This window comes from Bacillus rossius, chromosome 7 (genome assembly GCF_032445375.1).
Source record: "Bacillus rossius redtenbacheri isolate Brsri chromosome 7, Brsri_v3, whole genome shotgun sequence".
Taxonomy (NCBI): domain Eukaryota; kingdom Metazoa; phylum Arthropoda; class Insecta; order Phasmatodea; family Bacillidae; genus Bacillus; species Bacillus rossius.
In genome coordinates, this window is record NC_086335.1 from 7,513,893 (window position 1) to 7,540,649 (window position 26,757).

Consider the following 26,757-nt stretch of genomic DNA (forward strand, 5'->3'; position numbering starts at 1 on the left):
CGTATTTTAAATTACTGAAATGTATTTATTTTCTTTGGACTTTTTGGTTATAACAGTTAGGTACTGAAAATATTAATTTAATCTTGTTTATTAAAAGTACTGGTCCAGTAAATTTTACAGTACGGTACTAAGTTGACTAGCGTAGTTGCGGCAGCCATCATTATTTCTCGTGTTTTCTTTTTTCCGACGCAAATTTTTATAACCACACTGACTTACTTTACGTTTACAATATTATTGTTCTTGAGGTGATTTGCGACTAGCAGGACTTACGTCGTTTAAGTTTTCTAAATGGAGAAAAGATAATGACGACCCAGATGACCCAGAACCACCCCAAAAAATGTCTAAAGTTTCTTCTGACGAGCAGCATTCTTCCAAGAAAACAGCAACTGCAGTCAGCGGGTTTTGTCACGTGGATAGGTAACTTAATTCACATTCGACTTTTTTTTAATGTCCTATTAAAAAGTTTTACTTTTTAAAAATGTTAGGTTATGTCTACCACAAAAATATGTTGTGGCCTTATGCTGAATGTTCGTCATCTTTATAATCTTATATTTTTTTTAATGAATGTTAGTGTACACTGAAAAAGGAAGATAGTCTTTTTGAAATTTAGATGGAACTTCTTCATGAATTAAAAGTATATATATGTAAAGAAATTAAATGAAAAATGATTTTCTCTAAACTGTTTCCTTTCCTTCATTATTCATTGCATAAACTTTACTTATAAAATGTTTTGCGATGTTTTAATAAAGCTAAGCTATATAATGTTTTAATTTTACATATGGCTGGAGAACCTTTCTTTCTCACCATTCAGTTAAAGACCAAAATGCTGGTGGTCGGTTCATTTTAATTCAAAACAATTATTTCTGTATGAGGTTTGGTTCGTCTCGGTTCGAAATTTTTTTGCTATGGTTCGATTCAGTTCGAAACTAGAGAACTGAGGTTCGTCCAGCTCTAGAAAATTGTATACCTAAATAATATTATAAAGGTAACGGAAATAGCACAAACATAAGATAAACTACGCTGCATTTTGTCAATTAGCATAACTACTCGATCATTTCCAACCTTCAATAATATAACATTGCAGAATAAATGTAATTTTTTTAATGGTGTCTGTCATACAAATGTATTTTATTGAAAACATAGGAAGGATTAATTTAACAGAGAATTAGACAGATGCAAACTTATGTGTGTGGTTTTTGAGGTTATTTGTCTCTATTTTATATCAGGTGTATACACTATGCACTTATTTTACAATTTTATAAATACACATGTGATTTTTTTTAATACATAGTCCTATTTAATTTTTTAAAATAAATGTGTGATTTTTTTTAATAACATGTGGTGAAGTTTAGTGTGGGACTGGGATTCGAGATTCGATGACAAACACTGAGGATTCGAACAAGGATTCGGATTCGACCAAAATGTGGTTTCGTCCCATCCCTAATTAGTACATTATCATAAATAAAAACATGAACAATCTTACTCGCATCGTTACAAATATTTATTGAACACACCTATACAAACAACCATAAAAACTAGAAATATTTTACAAGCTGGATCTTTTGTACATAAGAACCAAGTTCATAACATACTTGTTTTTTTTACAATATCATGTTTAAAAATATACAAGCTGCACTTTTAAAATCAATTTTAAATCATTTACTAGAAACCATACTTCTTCCTAGCTGGAGTTAACAGCGCGACACTTCAGAATGCTGACACAAAATTCGCAAGTCAGCAGTGTCTCACACAGACATGTGATACTAAGCACTACACTTAAGACTTAAGACTTTTCCAACACGTATAAAACATCACACAACTAATTATCTACAAGTTCTCCTGAGTGCATTTTGGTTTTGCCCTTTTTATAGTTAAATTCACAACAGATTAACTATAATAATTTTATACATAATCACTGAAAAATCCAAATTCATGTCCAAATTATTCACCACTGTCGCGCACACATTTCATAATAAATAATGGTAGTAATTACTTCCCGATGACTTCACTGACCAGCGTCGCTACTCTCCCAGTTCGCTCTCAGGGTTGGTGAGCAGTTGCTTCTGCACCATGCACGATCGAGCCACCGACTCGAACAACCTGCGGACACACGGCAGTCGACTGCAACCAGCCACACTGGCAACATGAAGCCGTGAGACTGAGATGTATAGAATTGGTGATGAGAAACATGGCATTGGTACAGACCTTGAAAAATTTGCGATCCCGATTAACTAAAGAAACAATGCAATTTCTAATTCTTTGAAGTACAAACACAATATTCTATTTTTTTTTCCATCTTTTGCACAAACCCATAGCCAGTCAGGTAGGGGTGAGTGGCCCCCATGCGCATTTGTTCCAAATTTTGGCCGAAAGTTGCATCTGATGGGTTACAAACTCACCCCAAATTTCAACCTTGTAGCTGCACGAGGAACAAAGATAAAATAATACCACTAGTATTTTTGGTGAAGATATATTTTCTCAGGATCTACTGGACCAATTTTTATGAAAAAAATATATTTTGTAAATATATTCAAGGTGATTCAAAGAAAAAGAAAAAAATCAAGAACCTAATCCCATGAACGTAACTACACAAAAAAAAATTATTTTAGTTTTTATGAAAACTAAAATAATTTTTTTCGGGTAATGTTTTTGGAATTAGGTTCTTGATTTTTTATGTGAATTAATAATTTCTGCTAGCTATTCTTAAGACAGCATGAAACAAATAATAATTCGTTGTGTGTTAAATATAGGGTGTGCTGTCAATCTGGTTGTAAATGTTAACACTTCAAAAATTGTATCTTTTGAAAATACTGGTTTGTAAACAGTACTGCCACAAAGACACTTATAGTACTGCAACAGATTAAATCATTTAAGTTGCATTATAAATACTCTAAAACATTAAATTGCTAATTAAAGATCTAATTTTAAATTAATGTGCAACATTATACTTTCATTAACTTTGAAATGTAACTTTTTATGCATAGGTTTTTTTTTTAATAAGCGAAATCATATTATTTCTACAATGATTTCAAGAAATGTTTTAAATGGAATCAACTCATCTTATTTATAGTCTCATGACGTAAATTGTTTTAAAAAAATACATATGTATCTTATAATTTAACTTTCCAGCAAATTTCTCCAAGGACTGGCAAGAGAGCAGCGGGACTCACTTCTCGATCTCGGGGGCGCAGTGCACAAACTCGTGGTTCCAGAACTTGTAGGTGGGGTTCTTGATGAGCTCTATGAAGGTGATGAGCAGGCCCCAGGGGTGCGGCCGGTTCACGATCAGTCGCTCCAGCAGCACCCTGCACACACCAGCCTTCTGCCACCCCGCCGTCGCCCCACTGCCACCCCACTGCCACCCACTGTCGCCCCACTGCCACCCACTGTCGCCCCACTGCCACCCCGCCGTCGCCCCTCCACAGCACACCACCTTACACAGTTTACACAGTTTACAAGGCAAACAGGGGGTGGTCTGTAAAGTCGGTTTACGGACGATAATTTTACGTGATACCATCATAAGAAAACATTGATGAAAAATTGCATACTTTTTAATTTTCAAATATTATTTACAGTGTTTGCAAATTTAATTTAAATAATTTGTTTAAATATAATCACGAACAATTAGTTATAGAAATACGTAAACTTAAATCAAATCAATGTCAATAAATTGTTAATTTGGAATGACGAAATTGGACCAATAAATCAAGTGTTTTAAATTGCTGCTTTTAAAAAGCCCGCCTTAACCTGTTTGATATTATAGAAGATTTTCTCGCACGGTGGTTGGCCGGTTCTTGCACGCTCGGCTCAGGTGGAACATGACAATGAGTCATGCTTTTTCGTGCGTGCAGCCGGCATTCATCAATTTATAAAATGTTATCACGCAAAAAAAAATAGTGTAGAAATATTTTAATGTGGGGAAGTAGGAATCTGACCGAAAAAATTTGGCTGTAGGTTCATCATGAAAAATAAGTTGAATACATGTGTACGACTTAAGGTGTAAAGATTGTTCCAAGTTCCAAGGATGGTTAAATGAAAATAAGAGGAAAGTACTTAAGATGGGACACTCAGCATCTGAATAATGTTTGGATGAACAATACTTCGACAACAAAACTCATTGCTGTCATAAAATAATTTCATTGAATTATTAGTTGGTAACTGCCTTATTTCTCATAACATATTTGTGATGCAATGTCATCTTACCGTACATTTAATCTAAAATAAAATAGTTTTTTTCTTCTAATAACTTTGTACTGTTATTAGTTTTAAATTTTACTTTATTTATATATATTTTTTTATTCATACATTAGTAGTTATTGTTATCTCTTTTTTGTAATAAATCACTATGTATGTTGTATTGGCAAAGGTTTTTACTGCTTAAATCTTTTAGATTAATCTATATTTGTGTTTGTTTGTCATTTGTGTTTTTAAATAAATAATGGAGTTATTAATGGTGGATTATAAATGTGTATGCTGAAACTAACAAAAAATTTTTCTTTGTTTATTGGCCTAAAACCAACCATTTTCAATAAATACTAGTATCAACAGTGGGGTATGAACGTATGAAAACAAAATCATTTTATGTAAAAATGACAAGTATTTTGTTGGTTATAAAACTTTGTCCAATCAAACATTATCCAGACTCCGTGTCCCTATTACCCGCAATAAACCAGTTGTTCAACTCCAACTTCAAAAGCATACGCCAGCCTTGAGGAGTTCTTGTCGTACACGTCTTTGCAGTGAATTTTTTCATGATTAACTGGCAGTTGAAGTTTGTCGGTGAAAGTCTGAGTAACCCAACCTAATACTGTACTCAGTGCCACCATAAGTGGCTTCTTGAAAAACATTTCTGAAAAGCTTGTGCTTTGTCACTGCTTCTTGTGGAATTGCTTCTGCAGACTCTAAGGTAGACCACTCCCTCTTTGCTATGACATGTTTACCTCTTGTGCCTGTCCCTTGAGCCCTACTCGCCTCTCAGCGGGTCCTGGGCCGAGAGTTCTGTATCAGAATTACCCTTCATTCTGTCCGGTCAAAATCATGTCCCTCAGGCCATAAACACATGTCGCGACCACTTAAGGGTTCATGGAAGCATCATGTTCATGAACTAGTGTATTCTACCTGAATGTTCTATAATACCCACGTTCGTTGCCTTACTGCACTTCACTTGTTAGACGGACTTGATTTGCTATCTTACTTAACCGTTTTGTTATTTGACAATTTATATTAAATTGAACACATATTTATAGTCAGCATTTTTCATATAGTTCACTGAATTGTATGTGTATTGATAAATACTCTGTACTGCTTTGAAAGCATGCTAGTAGTCATCATTCGTTACGTAAAACTTGTTTGTCCACTTGTGCGACTAAAACGAATGTGACAATTGACCTGTACTCAGTACTGATTCATTGTTATGGGTTGCCTGTCTGCTCGCGCTGTGTTCCTTGTGTTGCGTGTACAGAATTATTGCAAGAAGCCGCCAGCAGGAACTTCAGGCTTAATTAGAAGCCAACATCAACTTTAGCAACCTAGAGATGGCCCTCTGACTAAAAGCACTGGCCATCCCTTGCATATATTGCAAGATATTGTAGCACAGAAAGGTTATTTTGTGCTGTTTAGGAAACAACTATTACAGTTTGTGTGTACCACTATACTATGAAAAAATGTCTGCAAGATTTTGCATTATATTTTCAGCATCCTAAAGTACACACATATGTTTGTAGAATGGATGACCAGCATTTACACACCTTTTATCTGAAAATGAGCAATGTATGATTTGATTCAGTTGTGTGAAATTCACACCCCCTGTCCAGCCAAACAGTAATGTGTTCTTTAGGCAGCCTTCTTCTCTAAAACTGTTGAGTGCTCCCTGTAATTTTCCCGCTTCATTTTCACCACCCGTGTGGGGTGAAATGGGGGTGTTTTGATGCGCCTCCACCTATTCGCAATGAGGCTAATTTTAAGGCCGCGGCTTCAACTGCGATGTCATAGAACATATGAAGTATCACGGATGTGGATGATATTGTCCACGACTGTTGGATAATCAGGAGTCTACTTACTGGACATGATTAAGAGAAAATAAATTATTATTTCAATAATCTACAACTTGCTGTGGCTGGGGAGGGCGGGGGAAGCCGGGAGAAGGAGTGGGCAGCCTCTTTGCCAGCCAAACCGTAGGGACTGGAGTACCTGGTTCCATCTGCTGTCTGAGTGTGTAAGTGTGCAACAACTAACATTTAGTGTACTTCTTGATTGTTTTCTGGTAGCTATTTGTTTATTATTATCTTAAATGTTATATGCCCTGTTATTTTGTGTGTGTTTGTTTATGTCTGTCCTGGCCACTGAAAGTATGTGGTACGCTTTATTTACGTGTGTTGGCCAATTGCGGATGTGCCCACCTGCTCTCGGTACCGTCCACTTACTTGCAGTGACCACATTTGGCTTTGACTGGTGGCGGGCATTTACAATTATAATTTTTAAAAGTAATTATATAACTTATTAAACAGTAGTGCCTGTCACAGTTAAATAAGCATACTTGCCATCAGGCTAGGTGTACAAGCTTGCATTTAACATTCCCGTCAAAAATTAGACAACTGCAGTTTTATATCCATTAAATTTATTTTCTCCAGTCAGAATGCATATTGTAAATGATTTTAAATCTGGCATAGTGGTAGTATTATCATAATAGAGAAACAATAGCAAAAAAAAAATTAACTAAACAAGCAAATGTTAAGTTTTGAAAATGAATTTAGAAATTGTAGAATGATTAAACAACAACAAACACTTGAATGTGTTCTCTGGTATTAGATCGACACACTCACCGGGTGATCTGCTCCTGAATGGCTTCCGTGTTGGCCTCAGCAAACAGGTAGAGCAGCGTGCAGCTGAAGTAGTGCGTGTGACTGTTGGGGTACCTCAGCTGGTTGGCTATCGCATTCAGGAACAGGTAGCGACCTGCAACATTCAGTCTCCGCACTCCCCGCCACTGTTCTCTGTTACAATCGTTTCATATATTTCACAGAGATAACTAGTACAGTCAACTCTTGCTTATCTGATTAGCACCTTGTCTCCAGCACCATACAACTATACAATAAACTAACATGATTCCCATATAATCACACTACTTATGATATCATTTAGGCCGACCAAGGGAAATCTACCTGCAAAAGTGTGGCACAATGCAATTTCTCTGTTCAACAATCACCACCCCTTCTCACGGCTCCATGCTAGCAACTATTTTATTATGCTAGAATTTTACAGGCATAGGAAATCGCCAGACAGGTTTACATACCATACTGACTAATCTTTGTTTCCTAGAAGCTTACAAATTACAAAAATGTCACGGGAGGTAAAAATACAAATTTGTCAAATCTTAAATGACATGTTTATGATACAAAGAGGGTGCTTGAAACAATAAGTAAAACTGTAACTGTCGGTGGAGGACCCACCCTCGGTGTCCAGGTCGACGGCCAGGTTCTGGAAGATGTCCATGTGCGAGGAGTGCGCGATGGTGGTCATGGTGGGCGTGAGGCCCTTGTTGCGGATGAAGCTGATGGCCTGGGTGCCCACGTACAGCACCAGGGCGTTCATCAGCTGGATGTTGTAGCGCAGGCCCGGCTCGCTGGACACCTGCAGACTGCTGCGCAGCTCCGACAGGAAGGTGACGGGCGCCCGCGCCTTCAGGTACGAGTCCAGGTCCTGTCGGCCACACGACCCCCGCACCTCACACACCTCACACATCTCGCGTCATCGCAGCACACTTCATTCTAGAAGTAGGGGTGCGACGATTATGCGGGGAAATTTTTTTTTTGTTGGATAAAGTTATTTATAAAAACAAAACCCGTTCATGGAAAGTACATTTATTTAAAAAGTGAAGTATAACAGAGCACGCCAAACAATTTCAATTAAGAGGTCATGCAACCAAAACCTTTCAACTTTAAACAGAAAAATAAAATTTGTGATCCAAAATGCAAGCCGAACGAACGCGTAACTATTGCCGTATACACACCACGAAAGAGTGCGGGCCATCAGATGTAGTTAACTCGGCACTCGACGGAGAGCACGCACTGCATGCACTCGGTGAGATATCGATATTTGGCTACGTGCGCGTGCTCTATACGGGAAGCAACATAACCAAACAGAGAGCGAGCACTGCAAGCATCGGCGATATATTAATATTTGGCTATGTGTGTGCGCTCTATACAAAAAGAAATATAGCCAAACAATAATAATTGCAACGAGTGCTGGCTACAATTTTGTAAGCGGCACACCGCGGCGACGGAGACGAACAAACGTAGGTTATAACGTTGAAAAAGTCTTTAAAAGAAAATTTAAACATCAGACAACTTCGTATTTCCGTTAATTAAATAAGTAAGAGGTAATGTCTGAATAAATATTAGATTTATATTTTAAAATACATCGTTCTATACGGAAAAAATACCCATACAAAGCGCTCGGATTCTAATAGCGGGACCAAAAACATCATGCGACGTTTACGCGAGAGTTTTTTTTATACAAATTTTGACGCCCTAAAATAGGGGTGTGACGATTATGCGATAAAAGAGGGTAGGTTTTATTGCGAAACAAACATACATAGTGAAACATTCAAATTATACATAAAAAATACTTAAATTTCAGCTTACCAACAAGTAAAACATCTCGTGAAGGCAGACATATGCTTAAGGTCAGGTGAAAATTACTTAAGCTTATTAGGAAAGATATATTTTTAATAGGAAACTTCTGAAGAGTGATTGTTGTGTTTTTGAAAAATGAGATGCTATAGTGCTAAAATTTGTACATAAAACAATACTACTACATTTGATTAAAGTTAGTTTAACAAACAAACAAACAAACAAAAAAAACTGCAACTGAAATATTTAATATTCTTCTGTAATATTCTTTAGTTAATAAAACAGTAATAAGTGTGAAAATAAAAAGTTCAGCTAAACATTTTTATGGTTTTATATTTTGACAAGTTTTGTTGATAACACTTTTATTTATAACATTATCATACATTAATATACAAAGTCACTCAATTATATAAACAAAAAGTAATGTTAATGGAACCTCTAAATCTAAATAATTTTTTTAAACAATGAAAAAAAAAAAAAGTATGTTAAATTGTGTTTTTAGTTTACATACTTTCTAATATTAATTTTACTTTTGCCAATGTTGTATTATTTAAATACGTACTATTAATATTAATCAATTATACTCATACATTCTCTTGTGATGTTTCTTTGTAGAACTAAGCTATTTCTGTACGGTATCTGCTGTAGAATACTTTTAATTACTTTCATACTGACTTCGCAACCAAACTGCGCTTCTAGCGGGTTGCTGTTAAAAATACGAACCTTCTTGAAGCTGAGTGGCTGGATGCTGGTGGAGAAGTTGGCAATCACTCTCGGAGCGTGAGTTATCTCGGGGAGCATGTCCACCTTCAGATTGGGCGTGAACGGGTCCGGCAGCCTCATGTTCCGCGGGAATGCCGACAGAATCAAGTTGCGCATCTGGAAACATAGTGAACATTTTTACTCCAATATTCCACAACATAAAGAAGAAGACAAAACTGAAATTATTTCAATTGGTTAGTATTGGAATGCCCAAACTTTGCAACTTGTAACTCACTGAACAATTTATTGGTAATACACAAAAATTTTGGGAATTGAAACAAAATTAAAGTTGAATCCCAAAACAATTGGTTTCATTTTGAATTCACGACTACCACAAAATATTCTGGCTAACTTAAAAATAGTTATAACATTTTTTATCCTTAGTACATCTATATGTATTTTACTCCTATTTTCTTAAGTAATGAATTTATTTAATATTGAATAAATATTATACGGTCCCTAAACTTCACTGCCTGAAAAATGAAAATCCTGCCATTTACATTCCATCATCACCATCAACTGCTTCGGCCAGTGAACAAGTCAGGAAAGTAAAATTCATATCTTCCTCTGTCCCTCTACACTAGTCATCGAAGAAAACAGAGATTTCACTCCCAGGTTAAACACACAGTACAACCCTGTTAAGGTGTTTTCAATGGACTGAATGATAAAACTTATTAACAGGGTAAACTTCTTAAAAAAGAGAAATACTACACTGCCCGCAGGATAACTTGATGCTTGGGTGACGTCACGAACGTTCAGAAAGCTTGTAGGGGGAAGGGAAGCAAGCTGGCGTAGTATACACAAACCAAAAACATTGAGTCTATATTATAGGTTAATAAAATCACTTTAAAAAAAAACTGAGAAATTCCAAGTTCTTCGATTGAAAAAAAAAAGAGTAGTGTACACAACCAAAAAATATTAACTTACAGTCTATTATTGATTAATAATAATAAAGTCACCAATTTACTCGCTCTTCTCAAGAATTCCAATTCCTTCCATTTCATCTTCAGTAGAGTTCGAATCTTCACTGCTACTGTCTACACCGCCAAGTGTAATTATTATTTTGTCGATTTCAATGTCAAAACGAACATCCCGGCTGTAATACTCCTTCTCTAATTTTTCAACATGATTACAAAATGGAACCCAATCTTCTTTTCCCATGCTCTCAAATTGTTCTTCGCAAAGTCTTTTCACATCATCTATTTTGAAGGACACATTTTTTGATGCAACAATACCCTTAACTTTACCCCATATACCTTCAATGGGATTCAAGTCGGGATGGTAGGGTGGAAGTCGGAGCAGTGTGTGACCGAAACTTTCAAGAATCTGGTCGACGGAATACACTATGTGCCGTGGCTTATTTATCTTAATAAGTTCGTACAATGTTGGCTTCAGCATGTCTTCAGTAAATGAAATTTTGTTTTCTCGCAGCCATTTTTTCATATCATCTTTTGTTGACGAAGATGTTGGCGGTTTGTTTACGCGGAAATTGTGATAGGGTGCATTATCCAATACCACGACGCTGTTTGTTGGCATGTTTGGTACGAGTTTTTCCCTAATCCACTTCTCATAATTGGCCTGGTTCATTTGGTTGTGGTAGTCACCAGTAGCTTGATGCGATTTCCACATAACGAGGGCATTTGGCACGAATCCATCTTTACCGCCAGCATGTATCATAATAAGGCGTTGCCCTTTCGCTACTGGCCGAAGGACACCGTTTAATGTTTCATCTGCCCAGCTTTTTTGTTGTACATGCGAGGATAACACATACGATTCATCTACATAGATTATATTCCTGTTTTCATTTCTGAAACGCATAATGCTCTGTATATAATTAATTCTTTTCTGCCTGATATCATGCTTTTCGATAAGAACAAGGCGGTGAGATTTCGTTTTACGCCACTGGAAGCCTAACCTTTTCAGAATTTTACGAAGGGTGCTATCGCAACCTTGAAACCCTATCTCCATCTTCAACTTCTCCCTAAGCTTTGGCACTGTTGGCGCACATTTTTCTGTGATATAAAAGTTATAAATTATCCTACGAACTACTCCTTCGTCAAACCCATCCAGTTCGTATTTTGAAGACTTTTTTTCTTTTCTTGTTAGGCGTCTCGAACAATCCTTCACCATCTTCGTTAATGTGTTGACCTTCTTTCTTTATACGTTGTACAGTAGCATGAGAAACTCCCATTGCTTGCGCAGTGCGCAGTTGCACACGTTCAAGAGGAATAGATAACGACATCACACCATTCCGAGCTTCATTTTCCATAAAATTTAACACATTAAACACTACCTCTCGCGCCTGCGAATGAAGTTTTTTCTGTTTAATTTTAGATAACGTAGGCGGCATTTTTATATTCAGCACGTGGGGTAAAAAACGTTGCGAGAGAACACTTTACAAACAATTACTAGTATTTTATACATTACAACAAAGAACCACTACTGCGAACTTGTTGATAGCTTACGTTTAATACGTTTCAGTTTACTATTCTCTCTTTAGCTATAAACATGAAACACGTCACGATAGCACGTAGCGGACTGGTCAATGTTTTCATTCAGGGTGGTATGCGAAGTGAAAGTCTCGGAATACGTTCTCTGCGCATGCGCGCTGGGCCTCCCTCCCCTATACACCCCTACCCGCCCCTCCCAGGCAAGGCTACCGTAACGGTCACTCAGGCATCATCTTATTCTGCGGGCAGTGTACAGATCAATGGACGACTTGAAATGGGGCGGAGCTAAGTAGTTCAAGTAACCGCCAGCGGAAGCGCCACTGTCAACTGTGGGAAACAGTTGGTAAACAAACAGCAGTTGATCATGGAAGAAGCTACGTTGAGAGAGTTTTCGTGAACAAAATCTTTATATAATTTGAATTCCTTTGATATTAGCTCTGGTTTTAGGTTTGTCGGGGATTTGGGTAGTAAGAGGCTTTCTAAAGACGGGTATAGTTTATTTGCTTCTTCATACTACAAAGATGAGTGGACTGCGACATGTGGGAAAGATGTGTTTGTGAAAGCATACTGCTATCTACGTCAAAGAAAAGATGAAAATGCCCAGTTTATCTATTTTCGTGGAGGAGAAACCTAATGGTTTTGAAGTTACTCACGCATACTGTGCGTGTAAAGCAGGGTATGTAATTATTATTTACGGTTTGTATAGAAAAGTTGCAGTTTTCGTGTTGATTGACAGCTCGTGATTTGAAACTAAAAAGTATTTATCACAAGATTAATCTTCATTGCATAACCCAGAAAATCTGTTTGCATATAGCCTATTCTAATGTGGATATAATTATATATTGTGTTTCTAAAGTATATAGAATGACGCCCAAAAACGGTTTAATAGTGGCTTGACAACTCCCGGCCCCATATTAAAATGTGATATGAACTTGACTCTCCATTAAGTTTTTTTTGTTCAAGTCATGTTAACTCCGTGGTATAATAACGAATTCTTTAATGAGTTCACAAAAACTCATTAAAAAAATTACATAACCTTTCATTACTGAGTTAAAACCTAGGCCATGTAGGTGTGATATGTAAATCGTAATAATTTAGGGTGTTTTTGTGCTGATTACGGATTGTAAGTTATGTTTGAAAAAAAAAAAATAAACATGTAAATAATTTGTAAACTTCTTAACATTTTTTATGACTTAGTACATAACTATTTAAATTAACTAATAAGCAGTATGCCGTTAGGTTTATGCTACCCGTACAAAATCGTGATTTATAGTGCTTAACTTCCCTTAATTTCCCGTACAAAAATATGTATTTAAATAGGTAATATCTTTCATTATTGAATAGTTCTCGGGAATTCGAGAGTAATCATGTTTACGGCCTACTTACATTATAAATATAATGAAGCTTTCTGCGTGGGGGTTTCAATTTCCTTGGAGACGTGAAAGTAAAAACGCTAGGCAAGGCAGTCTTCTTTAAAAATTACCGCCGCATTCTACTTTTCTATAATCTGCAGCGACGAAATGTTTTGAACAGAAACGCATGTGCGCTGAAACTGGACATTTTCGATCGTCCCTGCGAACTTTTATTTCCCAAAATTTTAAACGTTCTGGATTTTTTCGAAAGCAGTGGAATGCTATTCCAGGCGTTAAACTTGAGCTCCTACAATGAGGAACAGAACAATACTGCACCGTTATTAAACAATTTAACGAATAACCATCACTTGATGCGCCTTTCTAGGTTGCAGCCATATACAACAATAGATAGCAACTGTTTTGTTTCCCACAGTTCATCCCCTCTCCAAGTGTATCACGTGACGCCGTGACGTCAGAGGGCGGGTACCTCTAGTCGTCCATTGATACATAAAAAAATAACTCCAATAATATACAGTCAAACCTCTTTGAAACTACCCCTCACGGTTCCCAGGAATAGGGTCGTAATAGAGGGGGGGTCGTAATAGATGTTTTCCGAAATTTCCAGTTCAGTTCCCCCCCCCCCCCCCCCAAACTAAACCGCTACTCGCTAAGAAACCAGCCGTACAATGGCAGGATGCTGTCACTCACAATGCTAGACGTCTTTGCTTTAAACACACTTCAACCTTCATGACAAGTCCATCGCCCTACAGGCCACCTCTAAAGAAAATATGTCAAAAGACAGTTTATATTTACTGGTTAGTTTACATGTACGTTTTCTGCTTTCCGTAGTTAAAAACATTATAACCCCGATGTCACGAACCCCGGATTTAACGAAGCAGTGAGTTTACGAATACATTCTCGGGAACAGTCAAAAATCGGACAATTTGACCAAAATGTGAAAATCAGAAAGAAAGAAAAAAAAAAATTAAATGAAAAATCATTAAAATCCGTTAATTTTAACAAACAGCGTATTTTTGTGTCGGCTTTAATATTTCCATAATGTTCATGTAAGAACAACAAAAAAATAATGGGACATTTCCTTTACAAGTATGGCAGCTGTAGGTTCAGCAACGCGAGTGGGCGCACACTAAGCTCGCCTGGCTGGCTGGCGGCAGCGACTTCTTGACGCATAAGCTCACCCCTCCCTCCCCTCGGTAACATTCTTCAAGGCTATCTCATCCCTCCCAGACACACAAACCATCTAGTGTCCTCCCTTATAACACCCCAACTTCACTCCCCTTTGAAAATCCTTCAGTGAGAAAAAGCTCATTTCACCCTCCCTTCTCCCGTAAAATTGGGCTATTATGAATGGGGTACTAAAGCGGTGAGGGAGGGGTAAGATCGTTGTAAATATTTTCGGACCCCTCCCTCCCCGCCAAACATGCGCAAAAAAAAAAGTCAAAATATGTCACTTTTCACACCAAGTTCGAGTTCAGTCATCTCTGGCAAGGAATTTACAAGCTTTCAAACTTAAATATGTATAAATGTATTTTAATAGCAAGGGTTCTATGAAAAGGAATATACAGAATAAAATCAAGGTGCTGTCACCAAACAAAGCATAAAACGGCCCACTGCGTGGTCGCTTCGTTATTGCTCGCGCGAGAGGCGATACGTGGAATGTTAGAAGAAAGATAAATGCGAGGGAACCAGACGGCAGCCAGTGTGTTTCCTGCGTGGGGAATAAGTGGCGTAGCCTTTTATTTTTATGCTGGGTGAAACGACCTTTTTCTATCAACAAACGGGAAAAGCTAATTGCTTGAGCTGTCAAAATAAACATCGCTGCGGCAGTTAAAACAAGTCGAGGCGGGCGTGCATCCAGTCGGTCTCTGTGTATTGTCAACCGATAATAATCAAAATCAAGAGAAATCCAGCAGGTAGCTTTGCCTTAACTGCGTACCACACTAGACACTCGCAAAAAGCTAAACGTAAACACGTTGCCACAAAAACCTTTATCTGCACCCTGCCGGCAAAGGGACGTGGAATGGGGGTTGTCAAGTGTTGACAGCGGTCGACAGGAAGTGGTATCTATTTTTTGTAGGGATGGGATTTTCGAATCTTGGATTCGTCGAATATACCGAATCCTATGGATTCGAGGATTCGTAGGATTCGAGGTGGGATTCGAGGTGGGTTTTTAAGAGATTTAGGTAGTAATTGAAAATTGTAGTGCTGGGCGAAGTTTGAAAATTTCGAACCGAACCGAACCGAATCCTTACGTTCGGTTCGAAACCTCTTAAAATATATTCGAAAAACCGAACGTTCGTTTAAAAAAAAATTACGTTTTTATAATTTTCTAACCCCCATTTGAGACCATTCACAAAACAGCACAACAAAATTCCATTACTTGTAATATTCCGACTTTTATCGCATAATAGTCGCCTCAACAGTTTCATGCGCAGACAAAATAATAATAAAAAAAATTATTAATCGTCGCATAACTCTCATAGCATTGTTTCATATAGGCGCGCTTTGTTTTTTGTTTAGAATTTTGTATGCATTTCTCGTACTACGTAATTTAAACTATCGTACAAATGCCAAAGGTATTGTATATTATACCTTTAACTATAGTGCGTGTACGAGAAGTGTTGTAAAATCACCAAAGATTGCGTACCCCATACGTAAAACTAAAGCGCATGTACGAGAACTCTCGTATTTCGGCAAAACTAACGTGATCAAGTTAACACAAGACAAATGCGGTAGGAAATGATTATGTAAATTACGTATTTTAAATTACCTACTGGAATGTAATTATTTTCTTTGGCCTTTTTGGTTATAAGTCAGGTACTGAAAATATTAATTTAATCTTGTGTATTAAAAGTACTGGTCCAGTAAATTTTACAGTACGGTACTAAGTTGACTAGCGTAGTTGCGGCAGCCATCATTATTTCTTGTGTTTTCTTTTTTCTAATGCAAATTTTGATAACCACACTGACTAACGTAACGTTTACAATAATATTGTTCTTGAGGTGATTTGCGATGAGCAGGCTTACGTCGTTTAAGTTTTCCAAATGGAGAAAAGATAATGACGACCCAGATGACCCAGAACCACCCCAAAAAATGTCTAAAGTTTCTTCTGACGAGCAGCATTCTTCCAAGAAAACAGCAACTGCAGTCAGCGGGTTTTGTAATGTAGATTGGTAACTTAATTCACATTCAACTTTTTTTTTTAATGTCCTATTAAAAGGTTTTACTTTTTAAAAATGTTAGGTTATGTCTACCACAAAAATATGTTATGTGGCCTTATGCTGAATGTTCGTCATCTTTATAATCTTATATATTTTTTTAATGAAGGTTAGTGTACACTGAAAAAGGAAGATAGTCTTTTTGAAATTTAGATGGAACTTCTTCATGAATTAAAAGTATATATATACATACCTATAAAGAAATTAAATGCAAAATGATTTTCTCTAAACTGTTTTCTTTCCTTCATTATTTATTGCATAAACTTTACTTATAAAATGTTTTGCAATGTTTTAATAAAGCTAAGCTATATAATGTTTTAATTTTACATATGGCTGGAGAACCTTTCTTTCTCACCATTCAGTTAAAGACTGAAATGTTGGTGGTCGGTTCATTTTAATTCAAAACAATTATTTCTGTATGAGGTTCGATTCAGTTCGGTTCGAAACCAGAGAACTGAGGTTCGCCCAGCTCTAGAAAATTGTATACCTAAACTGTATTATAAAGGTAACGGAAATAGCACAAACATAAGATAAACTACGCTGCATTTTGTCAATTAGCATAACTACTCGATCATTTCCAACCTTCAATAATATAACATTGCAGAAAAAACGTAACTTCTTTTGTCTGTTATACAAACGTATTTTATTGAAAACATAGGAAGGATTAATTTAACAGAGAATTAGACAGATGCAAACTTACGTTTGTGGTTTTTGAGGTTATTTGTCTCTATTTTATATCAGGTGTATACACTATGCACTTACTTTACAATTTTATAAGTACACATGATTTTTTTTAATCACATGTGAAGTTTAGTGTGGGACTGGGATTCGAGATTCGATGACAAACACTGAGGATTCGAACAAGGATTCGGATTCGACCAAAATGTGGATTCGTCCCATCCCTAATTTTTAGATATGCGCTGGCTACGACAGTACAGCACTCGCCAAGAGAAACGCAGTAACACGCTACTCACCACAAGAAACTTATTTTTTGACCGATTCTCTTTGGATTTTCAGCAATTTTTTCACGGTTCCTCGAAATTGGGTTGTAATAGAGAGGTCGCAAAAAAATGGCTTCGCAACAAAAAGGTTTTACTGCACCTAGGTTCTGCTCTTACACAATTGGGCCATTTGCGTGGATTCCATTGCCACAAATCTTTGTTGTTTAAAAAAGCCTCACATTAAAGTTTTAAATTATTATTATGGACTTAAGTAATTATTCAAAATTATGAATTACCTTTAAGTAACCATGAAAACCACACATTGGAGGCCCTGTACGGTCGTTGCCTCAGCAATTTTATTTTTTATTGATAGTAGACACCTGTAGAAAGGTCCGTATGTATCAGCTCTATCGTCATCACTGTACATTTTGATGTCAAAAAATAAAAGCTGGGACGGAATTTGCCTTAAGTTCGAGGAATCGCGTAGAGTACACGTTGTCAGCTCTCGTAACCACAGAGACAGGGAAGGGCAGGTACCTGAATGCAGTTGGGCGGCACGACGTCACAGAAGGTGTAGTGGTAGTCGCACAGGAACTCGGGGAAGTCGTGCAGCAGCACCAGCAGCACTCGCAGCGTGCCCTTGTACAGCAGCGTGACAGGCTTGGCCAGCTCCGCGTTGCGCAGGAAGGGCGCCAGGAAGCGGAACAGGTCCACCAGCAGCTGCGAGTACAGGCCCCAGCCCTTCTGCTGCGGCGTGAGGGCCAGCATGCGCCCCACGAACACCCGGTGGGCCACCACCTCCAGCCACGCGTAGGCGAACCCCGACGCCTTGGCCGGCCGCAGGATGTGCAGCGTGTGTGTGAACGCCGTTAGCACCTGCAAACACACCGCATCCCACCTGGAATAACACCATTCTACATGCTGATTAAATAACAGTTTCACACTTTATAGTACTATTCAAATGCCTCTGCCTAACTGTAGGATGTACTGTCTAGTGATCTAAACGTAAACAAAGCAACAGGTAGTGCTTGCGGCTCCAGAGACGGGAGTGGCAGCCCGACCACATGGCGGCTCAGGTGGTTGTGTCACATGGCGTGGCCATCTTGGTTCTTTTTTTTAAGCTAGGGAGCGCTGCGCACCTTTGGGGACTGGCAGACACCCTGTGATTTATCAGCACTAGTTAGAAATGAGTTAAAAATTCTTGTGTTTGGTGCTCAAGATGATATAAATTGATACCTTTTAATTAATAATTACTGGGATTTTGTTCACCTGTGATAATGGGGAAAAGAAAATGTAATCAAAACAGTCATATAGTAAAACCTCATATGCTAAGACCACCTCTTTAATATGGCCCTTTTGCAAGGAACCGAGAAAAATTTGTATTAAAAAATTTGAAATTTCTCATGGCGAGCATTGAACTGCACTTGGTACAGTAAACACCCCCTTCCACTGGTTGAGCCTATGATGCGAACGTCCCCACACTTGGTGTGAAAATTCTTCTGTGGCGCGTATTGTGCTTGTCTACGACTATTACAACTGCCTTTGACACAGCTAACACGTCACAGTTACTTATATTTGAGTAATTACAGATGATATTACGGTGTAGTGTATGTTAACTGGCTGTCAAAGTATGGTGGTTGGCTGTACTCGTGTATGATTAATACCAAAACTAATAACATTTAATAATTAAAACAATATCAAATTATTGATGTGCTTTATAGATATTAAAATTTCAACACATAGAGATGTACAACACTTGAACTGAAAACTCATGATCTGAATAAGTTTGACTAGAAAGATTAGGTTCAGATTATCCTAACGTTGTACCAGGTTTGCAACTACCGGTACTAGATCAATTTGTGGTAGGGCAGGTTCTTTGGCCATTCAGGACTTCTGGGTAGATCGGTGGATGGTCGCAGGAACTTGTAGAAAGGGAGGCTGCAATAGAGTTCTAATCCACTACGACTGCCGTAGGCTACGACTCAGTGACTGGATCGGGGACACCAAAATGGTCCTGAAAAACGTGGTACAAGGAAAGTTCTCACCACCAGATGACAGGAATCAGATGTGGAAGTCGCGATGCTGGAAGCACTCGCGAAACGCCTCTTATGTCCTGTTAAGGCGTATACCCTGTATTCTGAGATAGATGAACTCAGAATTCTCCTATCTGAATACTCTGTTAACACTGTAGTGTCTAACTATCGTAGCGGACACGATCTTCTTGTTTCCTTTGCGGGCACCAGGTTTTTGGCGACACATCGCAAGGGAAACGTCTTCTCTCGAACATGGCGTCTTAGAATCCTTTCTATTTCTTCCTTTTCAACCTTAACTTCCCAGGATTGTTGTAGCAACCAGCAAGCTCGCAACTAGGAGGAAGAATTACTAAGCAGTTGTAGTAAAATCCAATGTACTGTAATTAAACCTGTGTTTAACTCATGTAAAGTTTGCAGAAAAAGGAATAGGCGTCCAAAGAATAATAAATGAAGACAAAAAATTATTAAACTGCTGCAATTTCCAAAGACTAAACATACTGGTTGGCCTTAGCTATCCCTGTTAGTGTGATTGCTGGTACAACATATAATACAAATTCATATTTAAATATAATAATTAATTTACAATAAATATGAGATACTGAAATCAACCTGTAAACGGGTGACTGTTTACAAGCCCCTTCTCTCTTCTACCTAAGTAACGGTTCTGTGGTGCCAGGCCTGTCTTCTCGTCGCCCGGCATCCGGGAACTTGCTCTTGGACGCGCTCCCTATCTATGTGCTGCTCCCTCTGTTTGCGTCTGTTACTACTACTTGGATTTAGGTGATTTGGGATCTCTAATGGTTTTGACTGTGACGCGTGCCCGCCCTTCCTATATTAAATATCACGTTACTTTACGTGATAATTAAACCCAAAACGAGTTTTAAGAAGTTCAGAAGCAATTCAGGGAAAAATGTTTCGGCAATAGGCCTACTCACGTAATATGCGGCGACTAATCTGTGCGACATCGTAGGTTATAAACAAAGCAACGAACAATAGAATAATTCATTAAAGCAACGAACCATCTTCGCCCTTTATTTTTTACGTTGTTATAAACACACATATTAATGCACTTCAGAATATAATAGTAAATATGGACGAGTTGTGTAAACAAATGTATATTTTTCTCTTGCCACAGCTAAACATGTACATTGTGACGCCATCTTGTGAACGGCGATCTACCAACTGTATTTATATTTTATAAAAGTATAAATTTAACTAATTAAGTTGTGAAAGAAAGTTTAAATACTTTTTAATACATAGGATTGAATATTAATGTAGGAACATATAATTATTTATGCCACGTTTATCTTTTCTTTTTAATTATTAATATCTAGTTTATACTTCCACCACCAGGGCAGGGAAATTTCAGCGAGATTCATGCGCGCGCATCTCATCCCTTCCAAAGAGGAGTTAGTTCGCCCCTCCCTTCTTTTTCTTCGTTCCCGCGCATTTCTCCCTATATAAAGGCGAGGTCATCCACCTGAGAGTCAGTTGATCGGCCCGACGGCCAGTGAGGCTGGATTCCGCCCACTGATAATAGGACGATCATAGGGGGAGCAGCAGAACTACTGGCTATCCGTTTTCTGCTGCTCGCACCCCTCCTTCGCGGTTAGGCCAGCCGAGGACCTATCTCGGCCTAGGGAATTTGTCTCCCTTCCCCCTCCCCTTTCTGGACGATAGGGTGTACCGTATTTCGAATCAGTGTATGTCTGGACATTCAGGACAATAAAGGTTCCGTGAAAATACCGACAGTATTCTTCAATGTATAGCCTAGCTCCATCCCTCACCCCACTAGCTATTCAGCTACGCCAGCAGGCCGCCCAGCAGAGGAAGCTTCAGGTCGCCTCAGTGAAGCCTCCGTCGGGGTTATTCCCACCCCTGGTGCGGATTCCCGGGCCGCCACCAACCCTGGAGGAGCTCATTGGACACCAGGAAAACCGCCCAGACCTGCGCCACGGCTTCCCTCTGCCGAGGGGATTCTGCGAGCTGTTGGAGACCGCCCTTCCCAGTATCCGGCCAACCACCATCAAGAGGCAGGAAGGGGAAGAGCTCAACCAGGGTCAGCTCCATCAACTCCTACGCCCCTATCACTCCATTCCGCCTCCACTCTCACCCATACCCAGCCCTCCGAGGACCCATGTTCCTAAACCGACCACCAGCCCCCTCGAAACTCCTTCGAGAGACCAGGAGTCCAGCCAGAGGCGCATAAGAAGCATCCTGCGACTCTATCGGCGCTTCCCGGCTCCCCTGTCACCCCTCGCCGGCTCTCCACAACATCCCGGAATGAAGCAGTCCAGGTCATCCGGGGATCTTCCAACCGCCATCCTCAACACCATCCCAGCCCGGAGACGGACTCATCCGAAACCCATGCGCGGCCCCACCAAGAAGATTACCCAAGCATAAGTTTCGCCTGCATACCAGCCGAGTGTGAAACCTGCCGCCAGACCAGCAGCTTGGACCTTCTCCACCCGATACCTGGCTCTCACCCAAGAGAGACATCGGTGCGAGAGGAGAGCCACTACAAGTTTGGCGCCCAACGTGGGGCCAGACCAGCAGTTCGACCTCCTCCTCCACCCCTGCTGGCTCTCTGTCAAGAGGGCTCGGTGAGAAGAGGAGGCAACACCACAACAAGCAACAAAGACGTCAACTGTTTGTTGACAACTTACTGTGCTTTCTTTTACTCCAATTTCATGACATTTTAGCTTTGATTTGTGGACAATAAGGGTTAACCAAACTGTTTTTTTTTATTCAGATAAGGTTGCACTTTAGGCTTAATTTTGTGAAGTTTTTTGCGAACCACGACCATTATTTTTTATAATGTACCAACTTATGAGTTGCGTAAAATGAGTAGAAAGAAGGGCTATATTTGATCCTAAAATTCAGGATAAGATTTAGGATTAGGTTTTTTTTAAAGGTTATTTATGTGAAAGCTTTTTATTTTCCAATACATTCAGTAACATACAGTCAAACCTCGCTCGTACGGCCCTCAGTTCGTACGTACACCTCGGTCGTACGTACAGATTTCAGAAACCGTGAAAAATGAGGCAAAAAATTAAAAAAAAGTTAAAAAATATGAAAAGTGTAAGAAATACGTTAAAATTTATTAAAATACAGTCGTAACCTGCAGAGTTTATATCAAATATGGGCTACATACACATTGAATCACATGAAAAAAATTTTAAAAAGCCGCAAATTGATGGAAATTTACCGTCAATAGCGCGCCGTATGCGGATAAGGTCATTGTACTCGGTCAGCTGTTGTTACGGCGTGGCGTAGCCGCCGTCTGGCTCTCTTTTTTCCCTGAGCTGCGCATGTGCAGTATAACTCACTCTACGCTCCGCCCAGACTCGTGACTTTCCATCAGCAGCCAGCCAATAGACGCGAGCTTAACGGAAAAAAATAAAAGCTCCACCGCCCGTGTTCCAGTTTTGTCCAGTTCTAATACCAGTTTATTGGTATACGCAGCAGTTTTCTCGCTGCCGTGACATGTTCAAGTTTACGTTCATCTTGATGTCTTGATACCAATGATTAATTATTTACAATCCCCAGAAATAAATGGTTAGTTAAAATAAAAAATATGCATCAACTGTGTAATACTTCTTAAATTATAAAATACGTATAAAACAGTTACAAGACACCGCTCATTTTATTTTGTGAAGATTATATCTCATACTTACAAGTATTTCGGCTAAGTTATGAAATAAATACAGTATCTGATTTTACAAGCCACGTAATATTCCCGTTACATTCATACATTCGTGAGTTTACGTTTTTCCCTCGTGCATTTTAGATTGTCTCGTGCTATAATTACTCGGACTTATTGCTAATCTTAACTGACTACGATTTGAATTTTGGTTGGATTACTTTGGATTTCTTTTTCTTGACTTGGCAACTATTTCACCTGGATTTAGATTTTTTGTTTCATTACTTGGATTTATTTTGCTTCAGTTTTTGAAGACCTTCGCTACTTTTTGGACACGCATTTCGTACATCATGAGCGGAAGCAAGAAAAAAGCTATTACGCTTATGGAAAAATACGAAATAAAATAAACTTTTCTATAAAATATATATATATTTAGCGATTTAAAATGCTCATTGCAGCCTATAAACATTACGTTTTTCATGATGTTTTTAGGCCTACAAGCTAATCTTATCTACATTTATAAAGAACCCACTATAATTTTTTTATTTGAGCAAATATGTTATGCGTTAATTCCAGCATAATAAACATACGTACATGTAAAAAAATACTTGTTTGCCAAAGGCACATGTACATGCAATTCATTTCCCGTGGCACAAATGGACGTAATTTGGCCTCACTGGTTCGTACGTACAACTCGGTCGTACGGACAAATTTTGGAGAACCGTGAGTGTACGTAGAATCGAAGTTTGACTGTAACTTGAAAGAAAAATAATACATTAAAAAGTCTATTTAACATGGTTGGTCAGACATAGAATAAATGCATTTTTGACTTCCTTAATTTTTCCAAGTCTGGTCTGTAAACATTGCACATGACTGCACTCACCCAGAGGTTAGTTTTTCAAAATGGGGTGTAGGAAACTTGTATGCATTTGGTAGAAAACATTCGAGTGGAAACATGAGAAATGACTCCATTATCATGACATGCTAAAAATGTTTTTTCGAGTCTTTGCCCTTGGTGTCTTAACTGCCGCCAGTGATGTTTATCTTGACAGCTAAGGCAACTTACTTTTCCCCTAGGTTGACAAAAAGAAGTTCATCCCTTCTACTGAAGCACACCACACACTGACAGCTGGCTGCCATCTGTTCTCCCCTGCATTCCCCTTCACCCCCTCCCCTACATCATACAGTCCACGTCACGCAATTGGTAACAAGGTGATGTCACTGCTCTTAACCTCCTCGACCTATCTGGCTGGTTGTAGTTATGGCTCACATCTAATAAAGTAACATTTTAATGAAAATCCATTAAATTTTCCCAACAAAATCCGTGTCAAATGGACTTAGTGGTTATTAAAAGATACAGTTGCACGTTGTTTACGCTAGATATGATTTTCTTTGGTATCTTCAATTTTTTCGGAAGACACCTGCTATTAAAATAAATATATATTTAATGATGAAAGTGATGCCTGGCTATGGCATGGGTCGACGGACCTGGAAGTTGATGGCCTCGAGGATGGCCTCCGGGCCGTTCAGCTCCAGCAGCAGCATGATGAAGATGCGGTGGTACGGCAGCTGCTGGAACTCTGTGAGGCGGTTCTCGTGGTCCTGCAGCAGCACTCCCGCCACGATGCCCAGCACCTGAGCACAGCCGCACCGCCACTGTCTCCACTGTCTCCACTCTCCGACAGTCGTCTACTAGCGAGCACGTGCCCACGTCAGTCGTGTCAGAGGAGGAGTTACCCACATTCCCATCTCTACAGAACAAACTCTGTACAAGCTGTTTATGTTATTTGCTATGTCTAACGTCATCTGGTCTTGGATGATAAAAATATTTTGTGATTTTAAAAATTTTAACCTGAGAGAAAAAAGAACACCACATACTCCAGGTTATATATGACTAAAATTAAGTAAAAATCTATAGGAACTGGTTTCTACTTTTGCAACGGTATATAATATAAATTGCAGCAACAAAATGCCCATATATAGTCCTCTTTTGACAGCCATGTGACCTAGTGCGGAGTGATACTGGTAATAACAGACACTGATCCAATTACCTACACATTTCTATAACATTTCCGATAACAGATACAAAATAAATAAATCATCACAGTGCATGTCTCCGAAAATTGCAATTTTTTTAAGTAATAAGTGTGTATTTTAAGAACCTTTTTTTTATTAAAAAGATTTTTGGTAAATGACAAAAATTGTAATTCATCTCATAAAATTTGTGCTTAGGAAAGTCGAAGTCAAATCGAAAACTTATTTTCTTAGACATTTTTGTCTTCGGGAAGATTTTTACTTAAGACACATTAAATTAAAAATTAATTAGACCAATCAGCCCGTTTTTCAGGTAGATGATTGTTTTAGAAATTGGTTTCCCAGTTATCTTAGAAATGGTAATTTTTATGTTACTATTAATAACTGTATGTTTCATTTCTATGCAAGTTCCGGCATTCCCTAGAATGGTACCAACCTTTTCACCACATTTTTTAAATATTTTCATTGACGATATCTAACCGGCACTGAATCACTCTATTAGTGCTCTTTTCACAGATAATCAAAAAATATTAAAAAAAAATAAATAAATAACCTCTCAAAATAGCTTAATTTTACTAACTGAAAATAATTAAATTAATAATTAGTGCAATACAAATCTAGTTACACTTATTAAAGGAAAAATACTAAAATAATAACTTTCACTAGTAAATATACAGTAAAAGTCCGTTATAACGTAAATTTACAACGCTGCCAAAAGTTTATGTTATAGCGAATTTTCGTTATAGCCAACATTTAAAAAAAAATCTTATTTTTGTAGCATTTTTAAAATATATTATTTTCTGACTTGTTTTTATTATGGAAATTCACAACAAAAGTAAAGGAAATATACATAAAACTTACTAAAATAACATTTTTAAGCTATATCAGCACCTGCCGACTGCAAAATATGAGACTGCGTGGCCGTGATAAGGGCGTCACACACATCGTGGCTAAGCGCACAGCTCTTTGTTTACATGGAGACGGGCGGGCGGGGTCACGCAAGGTCATGCCGGCCGCTTCCTGTCGCTTTGACCGCAGCTGGTTTACTGGAGACGTGCGCTAAGCTGGTGATATCGGGAGCATTTTTGCGGAGTTTTGAATACTTACTAACAATATCTAAACTCAAAGATGTAGTGAAATTTATTTTAAAATTTGTCTTAATATTAGGCCTACTCACGTTGACACCTATGAAAAATGTCAAACAAAAAAAAATTAAAAAAATCTCTAATTACGTTGGACAACCATACAAATTATATAAAATAATTTTTCCGACAATTGGTCAGTGACACAAAAATAATCATTCGTACAGACCCTTGGAAGATAACACAAAATTAAAATCCCTTTTAAAAAACGAATCATTTTTCGATTGCCTTGTTTTCACTAGACTTTCGGACAAAATAAACGACTGGACCTCTTGGAACTTCATCAAATCTTTCGTCGAAGCATTTGTATGCTGATAAAAACGACTGATTGTGTCAAGTGCCTCCATCATTGACGTTTTCGACGGAACAGATACGTCACTTGGTTCGTCGTCATTATTGTCATCATCTTCAGATGCCGCTTCGTTTTGATTAGAAGAGACGAGCTCGACAAGTTCTGTGTTCGTCAACTCCCCGCACACGTCAACATTATCATCAGCCGTGGCAAATTCGTGGAACGTGCATGGCACATGC

The 26,757-nt window shown here is 38.4% G+C and overlaps 1 protein-coding gene across 3 annotated transcripts in view; it reads right to left on the reverse strand.

Moving 5' to 3' along the window:
* Positions 1-751: 751 nt before the first annotated feature.
* The window catches only part of LOC134533664 (CCR4-NOT transcription complex subunit 1), a 238,302-nt gene continuing 212,296 nt past the window's right edge, over positions 752-26,757 (reverse strand). For all 3 annotated transcript variants that reach the window (XM_063371211.1, XM_063371210.1, XM_063371209.1), the window contains exons 35-41: positions 24,539-24,685; positions 17,912-18,250; positions 9,354-9,509; positions 7,449-7,698; positions 6,822-6,954; positions 3,171-3,305; positions 752-2,100 (exon numbers count right to left, since the gene is read on the reverse strand). In XM_063371211.1, the coding sequence (XP_063227281.1) occupies positions 2,022-2,100; positions 3,171-3,305; positions 6,822-6,954; positions 7,449-7,698; positions 9,354-9,509; positions 17,912-18,250; positions 24,539-24,685 (1,239 nt within the window). In that variant the 3' untranslated portion in view covers positions 752-2,021. The remainder of the gene's footprint in view (positions 2,101-3,170; positions 3,306-6,821; positions 6,955-7,448; positions 7,699-9,353; positions 9,510-17,911; positions 18,251-24,538; positions 24,686-26,757) is intronic.